Source organism: Acanthaster planci, unplaced genomic scaffold (assembly GCF_054643075.1).
Source record: "Acanthaster planci isolate LZ-2023a unplaced genomic scaffold, COTS_SCS Contig214, whole genome shotgun sequence".
In the NCBI taxonomy this organism is placed as follows: domain Eukaryota; kingdom Metazoa; phylum Echinodermata; class Asteroidea; order Valvatida; family Acanthasteridae; genus Acanthaster; species Acanthaster planci.
Genome location: NW_028257835.1, coordinates 19,767 through 37,381, shown reverse-complemented (window position 1 = coordinate 37,381; position 17,615 = coordinate 19,767). Strand labels below are relative to the sequence as shown.

Below are 17,615 nucleotides of genomic sequence, written 5' to 3'. Positions count from 1 at the left end.
TAGCTAGTTCAATATTTCAAAAGTGGTTTTATGCACAAAATGAAGTACAACAATGCACAATTTGAAAAGAGGGTCATTTGAAAACATCAGTACGAGTGAGTGAGGTTGTTTCTTATCAACGCTGCCATATGCCAACTCAAAACACACTGAACATGTTTAAGCTGGCATGACGCACTACGTGGAAGGTGCTTTGTTCTCAAATGACCTTGCCTTGAAGTAATGTGCACTGCCAAATTGGCTTATTGTACTATGACTGGCATTATTAAGGCCAGATTTTTAGATATTGTGTGCCTGTGAGCAGATGCTGGAAAAGTATGCGTAACAGGAAATCAGTATGTTTTTACAAACCCATCTTTGAAGTGCATCCTGAAATGGGACATTTGGCCAAGGACAGTGACTAATGGATCTTCCTTGGAAACCCCCATGTGGTAATGGAAATCTCTCAATAATGCCATGCTTAGCCAATCTTATGGTATCATTGTTACAGTATGTACGGTAGATTATACATGTACATGAGCGTGCATGTATATGCACTTGTACTTTTTAATATACATTGTACATGTAACAGGAAGTTGGTATGCTTTGTGTTTGGAAAGAAGAATTTCTAAAAGTGTATCCTGAAATGATGGGTTTCTTGGCCTCCCGAGGGGCATTGCACATGCACATTGCACTGTACATACTATGTACATGTAGATGTACTGACGCATGGAAGACAAGTTTGGGCGTGAATTATGGTTTGATATTGCTTTATTAACAATGCACACACACAGTACAGTCGTACTTAAACTACATGCACTAAGATCTCGTCACATACTGCCATTGGCTGTACACTGTGGCGTTCATGGTCTGTGACATCCCGTACAGTTATTTTCAAGTGAATGGTTCCCTCCATACTGTTAAATGTAATTGGCAACATTGACAACCAGCAGTATGGCAATGGCCCAAGGCCCTGGTTCCAAATCGTTGCCAAACCCTCTTTTGTTCAGGCGACATTGGTCCAGCTATGGCTAACTGTGGTTGTCGCTCAAACTTACCCCGTAAATTTTTGAAAAGGTTCTTGAATTCCATCCACAAGTATGCCTGCAGTGTTGACAAAAGGAGAGGTTTGGCAGACATTAGAGCACTGGTCTGTTAAGAGCTCAGTACCTGTGGGTTAAAGGTTTGTGAATATTCAGATAAAAATAACATGTGCACTCTACGTTGCGTGTATACAAACAAATGTGTACATGTGTGTACATACCGCTACATGTATGTTGTGCCAACAACATCCAGGGTTTTTTATTGTGTTGGGCATAGTGGTAGGGGAGGGGAGGCACCTGATTTGGCCCCTCCCCCCACCTGACATTAGAAAATTTTTTTTTTAAGGAATAGAAGGATGTAAGGCATCTTTCTTCAGTGGAAGATTTGTTGTTTTTAACTACATGTAAAAGACAAAAAATTGGGACGGTCATTTCAACAGAAATTCTCATTTTGTATCCGTGGACTTCAAACCTGGATACATCACTGCCAAATGCACATCAGTAATGCTTCAAATATGGGTAAAAAATGGTCAAGGATCCTCTGCCTAAGATACGCTCACACATCATTATAACAATGTTTCAAGTTTTTGATTGAGGTTGATGATGAAAATGCCAGGAAACAGATCAAAAAGTAAAAATAGGGTGACCGTTAATCAGAAAAACAAAGAAAAGTATAAATTCAATAAATCTGGACAAGACTGAGCTCTGCCATAGTTTGTGAGCCAACTACATGTACATGTATATGTTTACATGTATGTATGAAATGAATATCTTTGATCTATCCCCAATTCCAATGTCTCTGATTACACTTCACAGCTGTCCCAGAAAATGCACAGTTGTCTGATTCCTGAAGGCAGGAAACAGATTAGAGAGCAATCCGGCCTGTGGATTGTAATGTACAGTACATTGGAGCTAGTAATTAGATTGTGTCAAGTATTTGAAGGTTCCGCTTCACCTGGTGTTTGCCCCAATGGAAGGTACATGTACAGTCCATTTAATGGCATGTCATGTATAGATGTAGGCCTACTGTTTCTTGTAGGAAGCTGTACACACGTATGGAAGGTTCATTACATGTCAAACATACATGTACATGTATTCTCCCGCCCCTAAAAAAATTGCGACAGATTAGTACACCTTGGAAATTCCTCCTTTTTTGTGTAAATTCCAAATATCAGTTTTGTGTACCATTTAAGTACCCCACTAGGACAACCAGTGTTCCGTCTGCGGTACATGTACTTCCTATTGTTCTGGTATCCCAGAAGGCACCATAAATGCGTACACGAGAACAAATATTCCCACCAGCATACAAGTGTAATGTGTATGTACCAGTGCTTGTGTGTTTAGTTGTTTTTGGTACTTGTTTCAATAACCATACTCACTGGCGTTACTCTGTGCTGTACACGTATTTCTTGCACACTCTCTGGCACCCCAACAAACCATATACAAGTATGTGGGCATGTTCATGTGTATGTGGCTGGTCATTCACATTTTTGTTTATGTTACTGGCATTTGGAAAATATCAAGTTACACGTAAGTTTTGATACGAATTTTTTGCATCATTCAAATCTAAAATGTACTTGGCTTGCCCTTGCAGTAACCGCAGATGTAAATGTCGGGCAACTGTTACCCTCAACACCAAAGGAATTGCCCAACTCAAGATTCTAAATTATGAGTTCACATCTTACATGTACATGTACATACCTTAGTTCACAAGGTTAAACTGAAAGAATTTAGTCTTCTTTTTTTAAAATTGAAATTAGTGGTAATTTGATACATTATGATGTCAAGCAAAGTTTGAAGCTTGAAGAAAAGTCCCAAAGAATTATTGTAAAAAGAGAGCCAAGATAAACATTCACAATATATATACAGCAGGTGATTCAGTGGAGTCTGGTCACCTGAATAATGGATGGTACAGATAGGATATAGTTACAGCATTTATCACTAATACCATAGATCTGGCATTACATGTAGAGGTTGTAGCTATATCAGGAAGAGTGGTATTGAATTTCACGTTGGTACCCAAAATAGTTTCCTCTGCAATTACACATATCCTGTAAAAGGAGAAAGTCCAGTGGTCCCGCATGTGGAGTTGACAGCTATATTTAAAGCAGAATTTAAATTGTACTTAGAGCAAACAGAAATCATACATCATGTACTGATCTGTGTGTATTCCAGACTCTCCGGCAATTCATGTAGAATTTAAATATTGATCTTGTGACATTGATCCACGAGATTGCAATTCCCTTTTGAATACACCAAGAATCATACGCTTGGATTAGCCATCACATGTTGCAATGTACGGTACGTGTGGACAACATACATGTAAACATTTCAACATCAACCTGTATCCATGTGAACCACAACTTACAGGATCAATTAATGCATGCACATGTAGCTAGTTGCACATGTACCCAATTTCATGGATGAGATGACTGCTAAAGTGTGAAGTGGCTTTGGGTCATGATGTAGAAGTGTCAGCAATTTGATCTTTTGGTTTTAGTGCATGCAGTGTAATACTTTAGTCCAACTGTTCTACCGGTGGTGTATTGACATGGGCTTCTTCAACAGGTATCATTGGAAGAACCCAATACAGATATTCTGTGTGACATGCCTTGTGAGTTCCAGTCCAGGGATACCCCAGGAACACTCCCATGAAATCATGTAGTACTGTATAGGGCACTCTGACTGTTCCATGTGACCTGACTTGTACACATGTATATCTGCCATTGTCATACCTGTAAGCAAAGACTGTGGCAGCCATGTTCAGTATTTAAATGTACCTGTTGGTATTAAGCGAGCCTTCCAAACTTTGATAAATGGTAAAACCTTTAAGAAAAAATGGGTTGTTTGTGGCAAAAATGTTGACTGATGTGATTTTTTATAATGAAAGAAACTACATGTATATAGGGATTATAAAGATGAACAAAGAAATTGACTGGAGTGGGAGTCGAACCTGCGACCTCTGGAATACCGTACCATGATGATTTTTTATACACAATATTTCATAGTCAATTATATATATAGTCAATTGCAGAAGTTTAGGACCACCCATACAAAATGCATGAACCTGAAAAAAACTAACTTTAACCAATCAATCAGGTCAACTTATATTTATTGTGTAACCTTAGTATCTTGGTTACACAGCTACAATGTATTTGACTACATTTCCATGATTCGAAATGGTAACAGTCTAAGATTTAGTGTGCCCTCCTTTATTTCTGATTACTAAGACTGGCTTTTTTTACCCGTGGTGCCTTACAGGCAAAATGTCATACAAGACCTGCCTTTGCAAAAAATTTCATTCAAATGGGCATATAGCACTACACTGATGTTATGCACCACTGTAAAATCATGTTAAGTAATCATTCAATGAGATGTAATGCAGGCCCAGTGACAGAAATACCAATAAAATTCCAGGGGGTCTTAAACTTTTACAAATGACTGTACATAGACTTCAAAGTTGTTTTGCATGAAACTGAGCCTCATTGTGTTGTTTACAAAGTGTGGTGCATACATGTACATGTAGTTGCTTACCAAACATTTACCTACAACAACGGTGGCTGATCTGGGGGAAACCATGTGGTCTTCTCCTCTATCAGTGGCTGATCTGGGGGAAACCATGTGGTCTTCTCCTCTTGATCAGTGGCTGATCTGGGGGAAACCATGTGGTCTTCTCCTCTTGATCAGTGGCTGATCTGGGTGGGAGAAACCATGTGGTCTTCTCCTCTATCAGTGGCTGATCTGGGGGAAATCATGTGGTCTTCTCCTCTTGATCAGTGGCTGATCTGGGGGAAACCATGTGGTCTTCTCCTCTTGATCAGTGGCTGATCTGGGGGAAACCATGTGGTCTTCTCCTCTTGATCAGTGGCTGATCTGGGGGAAACCATGTGGTCTTCTCCTCTTGATCATTGGCTGATCTGGGGGAAACCATGTGGTCTTCTCCTCTTGATCAGTGGCTGATCTGGGGGAAACCATGTGGTCTTCTCCTCTTGATCAGTGGCTGATCTGGGGGAAACCATGTGGTCTTCTCCTCTATCAGTGGCTGATCTGGGGGGAAACCATGTTTGTCGTCTCTTTTAATCAGTGGCTGACCAGGGGGAAACCATGTGGTCTTCTCCTCTTGATCAGTGGCTGATCTGGGGGAAACCATGTGGTCTTCTCCTCTTGATCAGTGGCTGATCTGGGGGAAACCATGTGGTCTTCTCCTCTATCAGTGGCTGATCTGGGGGAAACCATGTGGTCTTCTCCTCTTGATCAGTGGCTGATCTGGGGGAAACCATGTGGTCTTCTCCTCTTGATCAGTGGCTGATCTGGGGGAAACCATGTGGTCTTCTCCTCTATCAGTGGCTGATCTGGGGGGAAACCATGTTGGTCGTCTCTTTTAATCAGTGGCTGACCAGGGGGAAACCATGTGGTCTTCTCCTCTACCAGTGGCTGATCTGGGGGAAACCATGTGGTCTTCTCCTCTTGATCAGTGGCTGATCTGGGGGAAACCATGTTGGTCTTCTCCTCTATCAGTGGCTGATCTGAGGGAAACCATGTGGTCTTCTCCTCTTGATCAGTGGCTGATCTGGGGGAAACCATGTGGTCTTCTCCTCTATCAGTGGCTGATCTGGGGGGGGGGAAACCATGTTGGTCGTCTCTTTTAATCAGTGGCTGACCAGGGGGAAACCATGTGGTCTTCTCCTCTTGATCAGTGGCTGATCTGGGGGAAACCATGTGGTCTTCTCCTCTTGATCAGTGGCTGATCTGGGGGAAACCATGTGGTCTTCTCCTCTATCAGTGGCTGATCTGGGGGGGAAACCATGTTGGTCGTCTCTTTTAATCAGTGGCTGACCAGGGGGAAACCATGTGGTCTTCTCCTCTTGATCAGTGGCTGATCTGGGGGAAACCATGTGGTCTTCTCCTCTTGATCAGTGGCTGATCTGGGGGAAACCATGTTGGTCTTCTTCTCTATCAGTGGCTGATCTGAGGGAAACCATGTGGTCTTCTCCTCTTGATCAGTGGCTGATCTGGGGAAAACCATGTGGTCTTCTCCACTTGATCAGTGGCTGATCTGGGGGAAACCATGTGGTCTTCTCCTCTATCAGTGGCTGATCTGGGGGAACCATGTGGTCTTCTCCTCTATCAGTGGCTGATCTGGGAGAAACCATGTGGTCTTCTCCTCTTGATCAGTGGCTGATCTGGGGAAACCATGTGGTCTTCTCCTCTTGATCAGTGGCTGATCTGGGGGAAACCATGTGGTCTTCTCCTCTATCAGTGGCTGATCTGGGGGAAACCATGTGGTCTTCTCCTCTATCAGTGGCTGATCTGGGGGAAACCATGTGGTCTTCTCCTCTATCAGTGGCTGATCTGGGGGAAACCATGTGGTCTTCTCTTGATCAGTGGCTGATCTGGGGGAAACCATGTGGTCTTCTCCTCTATCAGTGGCTGATCTGGGGGAAACCATGTGGTCTTCTCCTCTATCAGTGGCTGATCTGGGGGAAACCATGTGGTCTTCTCCTCTATCAGTGGCTGATCTGGGGGAAACCATGTGGTCTTCTCCTCTTGATCAGTGGCTGATCTGGGGGAAACCATGTGGTCTTCTCTTGATCAGTGGCTGATCTGGGGGAAACCATGTGGTCTTCTCCTCTTGATCAGTGGCTGATCTGGGGGGAACCATGTGGTCTTCTCCTCTTTTGATCAGACCCTACAGGAACCAGATGGCCAAACTTTGGTACTTTGAACTCGCTCTTGCTAGCTAACATTTTGTCTAATGATAATGGCTTAAAATGGGTTGCCTCTCACGAGAGCAGTCGTCATGCCACCACCCTATTCTGTGCTCCGATCTGACACGGGAATGGAAGTTTTCCATTGGTGGATGTCATGTTGATTGATGTGTTTATTTCTTTCTTTCTTTTTTATTTTGTTTTTCAGTGTTGCTCTTGCAATTTACTACCACATCAAAAACAGGGAGTCTGACCGACAGATGGATATATTTGATGAGAAGTTGCATCGGCTTACGGTAAAGGTCATGCCTAGGGACAGTTACCGGTACATGACAGTGCTCAGTCAGTATAAGATGTTTGTGCTTATATCAGAAATGTGCCATGGTGTGCATGCATCTGGATATTGTTATGACAGTGTGTGTTTTAAGCAAAGTGTACCTTTTAAGCAAAACCCAATTTTATGTCACACGGCCAACCACATCCATGTCATGGAAGAATGCTTAAGCAGCAGTATGATGTTGTTTCTGCTATAGTAAGCACAAGTTCTCTTTGAAATTGGACCTATATTGTAAATCTTAAGATCGGTAGTGGACTGTGAAAGCAGATTGTATGCTGGGTAGTGGAATGAAATACAGTAAGACCCAGTTCTTGGTTCAATTTCTCCATCATTGACTTCAATCTTTAGCAAGTCACACTGACCTGTCACACTGAGAAAACTCTACTGCAAAGGGCTGCCGGCTAACTGCTCTGACTTACATGTAGAAGCATTGCCTTCTCTGGCAAAGAAGAGGCACATGTAGAAGCTGTACATTTCAACAGAATTTGCTCCAACCTTCTTTTGCAGTACAAAAGTTTATTAAATCAACAGATCTCTCCATTGTTTTGCACTCCGTTTTAAATCTGATGGTGGTTTTTAGTTCACTGAAAGGCGCCACCATGTAAACAAAACACATCGTTGTGTTTACAAGTTCTTATTTCCTTCATTCTTTTCCTGTCCAACCTACAGAAAGATCCATTGCCAGATGACTACTTCAAAACCAATCCTGAACACAAGCACATTTACAGATTCATTCGGATGTTGTTCAACGCTGCCCAGCTGACTGCTGAGTGTGCCATTGTCACATTAGTAAGTTGTCAACTCAAAGTGTCATTGATGATACACGATTTGGTTGTTAGAAGCCAATGAACCCATAAGCATCCAGTCAGTTTCCCCATATGGTTTATTTGATTTTTTGGTTCCAAAAGCCGTATCCTCTTTTAGTAGTCATTGTTCACAACTTTAAGGTTTGCAACAATGTTGCCAGTGTGGCTAATTTGTCTGTGGGTTCAGTAGAGTTTGACAAATGCCTCCTGAACAAAGATGGCAAATGGGAGAAGCCCTAACATAGGGCAGGATAGCTCAGTTGGTAAAGTGGTGGTGTGGTGATCTGGAAGTTGCAGGTTCAAATCTCACTCCAGTCAAAGGCTTTGTCCATAAACAGTGACCATGTGATCATCTTGTCAATTTTAGTTTTCACTCCATGGAAGGACAAAAGATAGCACGTTTTTACATAGCAACAACATCTCTGTGATGGGGAAACACTTCATATGGATCATCTGAAATCTTTCCCATTAGGCTGTCTCTGTTTGCAAGGGACCGGACGTGCTTGTGGTCAGAGTGGATGTGGTTTATTTGATTTCAGTTGTTTTATTTGATAGCAATTTGGTTTGGGGCAAGTACCATCATGTTTATAATAACCTTTGGTAAAATTTAGTAGACCTCAATTGTGGTTGTCATGTTTGTTGCCATCAAACTGCTATGTTATAATACGTGTAGGCTTTGAGTTACCCAATTCTTGGCAACATCTCAAAATACAAGCAGAAGTGATGTATACACGGGAGGTCCAAAATCTTATTTCCTAAAAATTCATTTGGTTAAAGTAATCATGGCAAATTTAGTCACATATTTGCATACTCTGTAATGAAACTGTATTCTTGAAATTCAGGTGTATCTGGAGAGGTTATTAACCTACGCTGAGATAGACATTACTCCTACTAACTGGAAGCGAATGGTGTTGGGAGCAATCCTCCTAGCATCCAAGGTGTGGGATGATCAAGCCGTATGGAATGTGGACTACTGTCAAATACTGAAAGACCTGACTGTAGAAGACATGTGAGTGGTTGATGGGCTTTAATCACAGTGGTTAAAAGCCTACTTAATATATGCATGATTGTGAGCAAAATCACTGTATCGGCCCTTTGCCAGAACTTTAGTCTAATGCTGACACAAGAATTATACCATTAGTCTCAAAAAGGGTAGAGTTTTCATTGAATTTTATTACTTGTGTTTGTTACCGGTACTTGGTGATTCTCTCGGTTTCACACCGACGGCCAGCCATAATTTGTACTAGCCCCAGGTATCGTCTCTATTCAAAGGTCTTGCTTTCTGTCCCCACTCTCCATTCTGCAGGAATGAGCTTGAGAGACAGTTTCTTGAGATGGTGCAGTTCAACATCAACGTTCCCTCCAGTGTCTATGCTAAGTACTACTTTGATCTGCGTGCCCTGGCAGATGCCTACGAAATCTCCTTCCCCTCAGAGCCACTCAGCAAAGAAAGAGCCCAGACATTGGAGGTACTGTACCAAGAACACTGAGATTTCTCACAATAGCATACATTTTCTCCTTTTTTAGTGGGAAAAAAATACACTAATAGTCAGCAAATCTTTTACACTGTCAGCCACCTTTGGAATATCAGAACTATCGATGATTTTGTTGGGGTGACTGAAATTTGAAATAATGAAAATAATTATATTCACTTTCATCATTTGTGTAGGCATGATTAAATGTCATACAATTTTAAACTACCATTTGGGTCAAAGGGTAGTTTTACTTTGGCTTGGGGTTGGAGTTTGGGTTAGAGGATTTGATTTAGGGTTTTGGTTAAGTGTTTGGTTTTGGGGTTTGGTTTAAGAGTTTAGGTGGCACTGAAGAATAGGAGAATAGAATAAAAGAAATAATAAGGTTTTCATCAGGGTAGCAAGTTTTTGGAGTTACCAGATCCATTTGTCTGGTCAGCTTTTCTCTGAATCTTTGGTTTTGATGTAAGACAAATTCTACCATTAAAGGGCTCTGTGGTTAAGAGAACAGGTTAGCCATGACTTGTTTCATTTAAATGGGGTCAAAATTAAGAGCGGTCCGCTGGCCCGAGGCCACAAAAAATTCATCCCACCACTGCATTCTCCTAAAACAATGGCCCGGTAGAATAGTGGTCATTTGAGGAACATTGCCACGTCTTCAAAACTTTCATCACATTTTATGACTCGTGTTTCAAACCACCGGCGCAGCACTTTTGAGTTCACGGTATTAACATTCAATGCCACATGGACATGTAATGGCGCGACATTCTGTTCACTGCATGGTCGTGCATACAGCTCATACACATGTGACAGGTGCCTGCCCTGGTATGTTGGCTGGTATCATTTTCTAACAATGCCAGTTGTACGTTATCTCCCATAGACACAATTGAAACCTTTACAGGTTGCGTCGCGTCGAGTCTGATCATTAGTACGTGTAATATAACCACCAATTAAATTTGTGAACACAAAAAAATACATATACAGACAACAGATCAAGTTCTGTGAATTACAAACTTGTAGAAATCTTCCTGTGACATCAATTTTTGTTAATGTGCAGCTGTAGAGTTGCGGGGGTGTACTGTGAAATTTACCATGCAATTTTGACCAAGATGCATGGAGTGGTTGCTGCTTTACCATCATGCCCTCTTTGGCAGTGGTGCGGTGAACAGGAACCAGTGAAGCCTTGCTTCTGTGCATCGAGCAATATTGCATGCATGTCTTCACCACTGTGATAACGAAATGCAAAGGGACTTGTGAAAATACTGGCACTTCCCCACTGGCCCTGTGGGCCACCAAGAGATGGCACTTCCCCACTGGCCCTGTGGGCCACCAAGAGATGGCACTTCCCCACTGGCCCTGTGGGCCACCAAGAGATTGAAGTTCACTTCGACCCCTGTTTAAGTTTTCTGTTGTTTATTATCATTATGATTGTTTTTTCATCTAGTATCATTTTTATGTCCATCATCCCAGGCTATTTCAAGGCTTTGTGAAGAGAAGACGCGAGACCAAATGTACCAGGACCTGAAGCGTTCTTCCAGCATGGACGGCATTCACTTAGGCCCCAAGTTCACTGCTGCCATCATCTCATGACACCTGCCTTGCAGAGTCACACATCCGTCTGGATTCGAACCAGGGACATATAAAAGTGCAAGTACCTAAACAAAAAACTGGCATTTTGGTTTTGGTGAACCAGTTTTTATCTTTGTGGCAAGGCAGCTCCCCTTTGATGTTGAAGATGAAGCAGGTGGGGCAGACATATCAGTGTAATACTTATCTTGCCAGGTCGACGTGGAATCGAACCAGGGACAAAGGATGAAAGTTGAGATGCTCATGGTGGTCATAAAACAAGTGACAGAGTGTCTTGACATTTGAACTGAACATTTTCTTGCCAGCTTGTAGATTGTGAACATGTTGACCCATTGTCCCTTCCCCCTCCTGCCCAAGGACATCACAATGCTGTCATTGGTATGCTACAGATGACAGCTACGGATGGATGTCACTGAGTGTGATGCCAATGTTGTCAAGCTATCAGGACATATATTAGCTAAGCAGATTAACATTTGGCATTGACACCAAAGTACCAGCTAAAGTGTTATGCGATTTGTGCATGTCTGTTAGCTGGTTCCCATGACTCGTGTAAAATCATCTCCTTGTCTACAAATATTTACGTCCTAGGGTAATATTCATTTATCTCACCTTCCAACATGCATCTCTTACCCTTCATGTACAAAAATCACAATTGAATAAAATAACTAATTCTGGATCATCCAGCTAGAACGTAAATGTTGTTTTAATATGAGAAAGTGGTGTATTCTTCCATGTGTTACTCACAGATTGCTTTATTGCATAAGTGGCTGTGACTAGGCTTACTACGGAGTATGTTGGTGCCATTGTAATGTTTGGCTTAAAAAAATTGTTTTCACACTTGAACATTGCAGAGGGTGTTGAAAGTACTCTTGTTAGTGGGAAGTTGAAGAAGACCCATTATAATGAAGTATTCAAATTAACGCCAGTTAATGCCACCTCAAGCAGAAGCACCCCCTCATTGGCTGAAAAGACCCATATTGGTCAGGAGTGTTCATTTTGTTGGTAGTGATGAGACAGTAATGCATGCATTTATAGTCGTTCGTGAACCAGTGAAGTTCAGTTCCGACCAAGGGAACCTCCGTTGCTGAGAAAATTGCTCCCTCTTTTGGTCCAGCTCGAGGCTCATGGGGCCATGCATCAGAACCAGGTAACCAAGGAACTGATGTGAGGAACTGGCTCCAAATTATACAACCTTGTACCCGAATCTATGCCTTAACCACCCATAAAAATGTAGTAATTTTTCAAAGAAAGGAAGGAAATTTTGAAGACACAAACCGGGCTCATGAAATATCAAAAGAGATTTCACATTTTATACCTGAAAGGTTGTTAATGATCATTTGGGTGAAAACCAAATTGGCAGTTTGGATATAGGTTCACATTTGCATTTTCTTTTTTCCCCTGAATTCTGCCGTAAGGTTTCTTGTACAGTGACACAGGCTAATGGCATTCCTGCCATAATTCCAGTCACTTCTGTTTTTGATTCATATAGAGCTTTATTCAAAAAGATCAAAGTTTAAAGAAATGATTTAGCTTTAAACCTAACAAGAGTATTAGTAAACACCCTCCATAAAACAATTACTATTACACAAATGCACTTCTGGTATGATGAATTATGCCAGTAGGTTGGTAATATTGAAAGTGTTTACATCCATAGTCTTGTTTTTGATATTGTTTGAGTCAGTTTACTAGGAATTGACGGGTACTTCGTTGAGTAGTAGATTGAAAGAAATGGCTTGTATGGTGTCCAACTGGCCTTTAGATCCAATCCATTTCAATCTATATTGTGACCTCATGTCTGGTGTTATCAGTGTGTGGCCTTTCCATTTTACTGCTGTGGTTACCTGCCCTCCCTAGGGCCACAGGCCATGCAGTCTAACCACCTGTGTACCTTAGTCCACCTGTTCTTGTGTTTGACTGTCCGGCTGGCACCATCTTGACATTGTCACTACATGTATTTCAGGTTTGGTTGTGTTCTTTGCAGTCACAGGTACAATGTGGCTGTCAGATACGGCTATCTGTCCACACGCTCTGCCTTTTTTTTCCAGCCATCTGGTCATTTTGGCCACTGATCACTGTGGAGCCATGTGGCCAGGGAGATCATCGGTCAACTTCTGTCACTTAAACTGCTAGTCAGTGGTCAAGTGCAGCCACTTGCCCATCATGGCCATTTAACCGCTGTGGCTGGCTTTACCAGTGTTGTCCCCTGTATGGTGTGGCCTCACGTGTGGCCATAAAAACCTCTCTTTTTAGGTGATCATTCTTTGACCAATTTAATGATGTTGTCCTTATATATTCCAGTAGTTCACACTGTAAAGTACATATATGCACAGAAAAATAACCCCCAAATCAAATCTTAATTTCCTATTAGATCATTAAACAACCTCGTGACTGTTTCCCTTTTTTTGGAGGAAGGAAGAATGCAGAATGGGTTGAAAATGTTCAAGCTTTTTTAAATCTCAGAAAATATCTGAAGTGTTATCAGTTAAAATAAAGTGAGGGAATTATTTTATGTGCTTAGTGTATCAGTGTAGGACTTTTTTGATTTCAATGTTGTCAAATCAGACTGAATCTACAGGACATTCTGTCCAGTATGTAATTGTGCTCTCATTTGTTTACAAAACATAAATGTTATTTTTTTATTTTGTAATAATTCTTTTTTTAGTTTCATCCGTGTACAGTGACCACCAGCACAGCAAATCTGTTTATTTTTGTGTTCATTATTCCAAATCTTCAAACTGTGCCCATCTGGATTGTAGCATTTTGATGTAGATAACACTCCACAGCTCAGCCACTATACTCTGAATATTGTTGTAGACAATGCTACACGTATATTGGTTCAACAGGTTTCCTAGCCCCCCAAAGCCCCAAAGAGTTTAGCTTTCATAGTATTTTATTGTGCCATTGTACTGTTTTCTATCTCAGAAATCTGAGAAGTTCAATACAAGCTGGCAGCTTGTCTCGGGGCCATTACTTGCTTCAGCAGGGAAAACCTCCTTGATTGAGAAAAAACAATTTGACCAAATTGTCACCTGTTTCATGAAGGGATGGGCGTCAGGTGTGGTTCTATGGGGGGGGGCTCTAGCACCCAAAACTAAAAATCTGACAGAGCAGTAGCAAAAGTTAAAAGGTGATGTCTGATATGTCTGATGCAAAGGGTCTAGACATTGCTGATGCTCAGGAGCTGCTGGTGACATTTTCACGAAGGGATGCAAACATAGTCATGTGCCCCTTGAATGTGAACAAATGCCCAGAGCTCTTAAGGGCATCGAAGTGAGATACATGTAACTGAGATTTACATTTTCACAAAGGGACAGGCATTTTTGTTACATTCTTAGCCATGTGTGCATGAATATGGCAGGACTTATTGTGCTGAGAGCTGATCAGCTAGCATTTTTGTTTTCACAAAGGGACAGGCATTTTTAAAAATTACTATGAGCTATAAAATCACTCGTGTATACATTCTAATTGTTAGCATATTATCAGTGTTAAGCTTTCCAAGAACTGTACAAAGCTTTTAATCACAGGAAGTTGTTGGAAAGCTGTACTTCTCACAGTTTTGCAAATAAGATAAATTTTTCTTGTGTTGTATTTTGAAAATGTGTTGTGCATTAAAATCAGCTTGCCTGTCCCTTCGTGAGAACAATGCTTAAAGCCATACAGTTGTTCCAGCATTGATCCCTACTTGACGTGAACAAAAAACTGAATATTTGTTTTTAAATGTTTAAGTTTTGAAAACACACTGATTTACACCTTTCAGTGCAAGGCAGGCTTTTCTTTCAAAGTATGAAACCGATCTTCATGGGGGATTTTGCTGCCATGAGACCTTTTCACCACTTTCTGTTTGTACTGGAACTCAAAAGGGTGTGTCTCCAATGCAGAATGAGAGCACTTTCTGTTCAGATGAGAAATGTTAGCAATACTTACGGTCCATGTGCGCGTAGTCAATAACTACACTTTGAAAGTATTGAATCCAGCAGTTTTAAATTTGAAATCCTGCATTTAAACTGTAATTCAACATTTTAAATACTGATTGAACAATTTCAAGGAAAAACACTGGAAGGCAAAATTCCTATCCGTGAAATTTAAGTTCTTATGCTTTTAATCAGCCCTCGAATATGTTATTTATATAGAAATGCTAAATATATCCAGCAAAGTTCTTGGCACATGACTTGTGAGAATATTTCCATACATTACTTGCTCCCCCGTTCAATCATGCATACAGATTAATCATGAATATGTTTTAATAAATTTTTTTTAGCTGAATATTTTGCAAGTGCAATTTTTTAAAACTTGGTGTGACAAAAGCAGGTGATACATGGAGATAACGTTTCACATCATAGAACATAAATGTAATTTTCAAGTCAATCATGGCAAGATATTTATTTTTTGTGATGGTATAAGTAATTGTCCTTGGTTTGACATATGTAGAATATAAAGTTTTACCCAAATGTTCCCTGTATTTATATAATTATTTTTAAAAACTCTGGTGATATTGGTTTGTTTTTTCATAACTAGAAACTTACAGGTTCGTCTCCTTTTTCAGGAAATTTTGTACAGGATTTGTTTCATCTTCTACAAAAATGCTCAATATGTTTGTCACACCAGTCCACGTTGTAGTCAAAACCATTGCAGGTTCATCACTAGTTATCACTGCTCACCCTGTTGATTATTTTCTGATTTTGAGAAAGGTCTTGTGACTATATTTGAGGGGCATGTGATGGGACTTGTGGTGGATTTGACTCAGCACTGACACCAGTATTAAGTTTGCCTGAAAAATAGTGGAGGGAAGGCTTTGTTCAAAATCTGGGTAAACTGAAGAATCAGATTAGTAGTCACAGCAGTATCTGAAACCTAATGTAATCACAAGCCTTTTTGACAAAGCAGCCAAGTCAGTCAACTAAGTTCCACTTGCTGGCTGTGGAACTTTGTTGAACTTGTTTGAAGTATCCAAATTGTAGTTATAAGGATTTCTGGTATGTAATCTTGTATACACCTTAAAAGAAGTAAAGAAGGCTGTGATGTGTCCTTGCAGTCACACCAAAGCTAACCACATCAAGCCTACATATGTACATGTTGTGTAGTTTATTGTTAATGTGTGTAATACATGTTTCCCACTTCTGCTCCATGAACCTAAAACAGGAAAAGCTAAATACAACCTATTCTTGCAAAACCTGGAAAAATTTGCATAATTCTGGAAGTATCAATATTCCAACTTAATTTGGCTGATTCCCTATTTCTTCAAAGTGACTGTGAACAAAAAGCTCCTTGTAAAAAACTCTCATATATTGCATTCTATTCATGAAATTCAGGAATGATGAGGAATTTTTGATCACCTTGTAGGCAGTAAACAGAATGTTGGGTGATCAGTCAATCAGCATAACTGTGTTTTGCTATCAGTCCATCTTGTACGAAATCTCCAACTTAAATTCCCTCCCGTTGAAACTATCTTCCATGGTCTCTTATTTGAAAAAGCGATTGGCCGATGGCAGAATTATCAATAAATTGTGCAATAAGATCAACATATTGTGCAAAGTTCGAATGATCCTGCAGATTAATCAATCACGCCAACAAATATAAATTGTACATTGTTTGAGATATGTGTTACTTGGAGAATTTCATAATGGGTTTTCTTTGAGATTATCTCTCTTGGCTATCTGGGAAAGAGCCAGGGATGAGCAACCTCAAGGATACACTTTGATTTGTGACAGATATTTTAGTCCCATGACAAGTAACTTTAGGATGAAAGACATACCTTACACTGATTGCATAGATTGTACAGGGCTAGGGCCTTCTCTTTTTGTACCACAAGGTCTGCTTTTGTTATTGCAGGAAATAAGCTGTATGGTGTTTGTACGTAATGCCAGAACAAAATGTTAAAAAGGGACTCAACGATTCTTTTACCTGTAAGACATGGGTAAACTGAGAAACTCAGTGTTTCAAGTTGATTTAATTTTCATGCCAGCAGCCATCTTGGAAAAAAAAATTGAATTTTGTATAGTGAAAAGAAATTGAAAACAATTGTAAGTTATATATTGCGCTGACAATGGCCTGAAAGCTGCTTTTGGCCTGTGCTCATGGTTGTTACCAAACAGGAAACACTTGAGGGGACTTTGATAGACATGATAGAAATCATTCCACTCTCATTCTTGGGGGGTAGGGAGGAATTTGTTGGATATTGCAAAGTCAGATGAGATCTATTAAAATCAATCTACTCCATTAAATTGAATAGTTGTGGCTATGTGAATCGCTTTTGTTTCCACTGGAGGTAACCAAGCCTTTCATGTGGAAAGAACATTCATTTTTGGAATGTGCTTTCTTTAGTTCACTCTGTAGATTTTTCATGACCAAAATGTCACTTATCTTTCCCTGTGCTTGTAACTGAACACTGAAGCTGGCTTTTTTTTTTGGTTCATTTTTTTGGGGGGTCAGTGTTACTTTTAGCTGAAGATTACGAGTTGAACCCATAGGCATTTACCAGCAACAGGTCAAGTGATGGTGGAACAAACTGTGTAAAATTTTGAAAGGAAGTTTTTTTAAATGTATTTCCCCACAAATATTATTTATGTTAAACTGTACACCTGTGAATAATGGAAGGTAATAAATTAATTCTTTGGTAAGCCGTTTGCTTGAAATGTTACTGACTTTTATTTGCCCAGGTTGAATTTTTCTGGGTTTTGGGGGAGGAT

General features: G+C 40.5%; 1 protein-coding gene across 1 annotated transcript; it reads left to right on the top strand.

Annotated features, from left to right (window-relative positions):
- The first annotated feature begins 184 nt into the window (after positions 1-184).
- On the top strand, positions 185-17,546 carry LOC147795019 (cyclin-Y-like protein 1-B). Its single transcript, XM_087132337.1, has 6 exons — positions 185-428; positions 6,936-7,023; positions 7,734-7,853; positions 8,713-8,879; positions 9,177-9,339; positions 10,813-17,546. Exons 1-6 carry the CDS (start codon positions 424-426, stop codon positions 10,930-10,932), a joined length of 663 nt encoding a protein of 220 aa, XP_086988463.1. The 5' UTR covers positions 185-423; the 3' UTR covers positions 10,933-17,546.
- Positions 17,547-17,615: the final 69 nt, after the last annotated feature.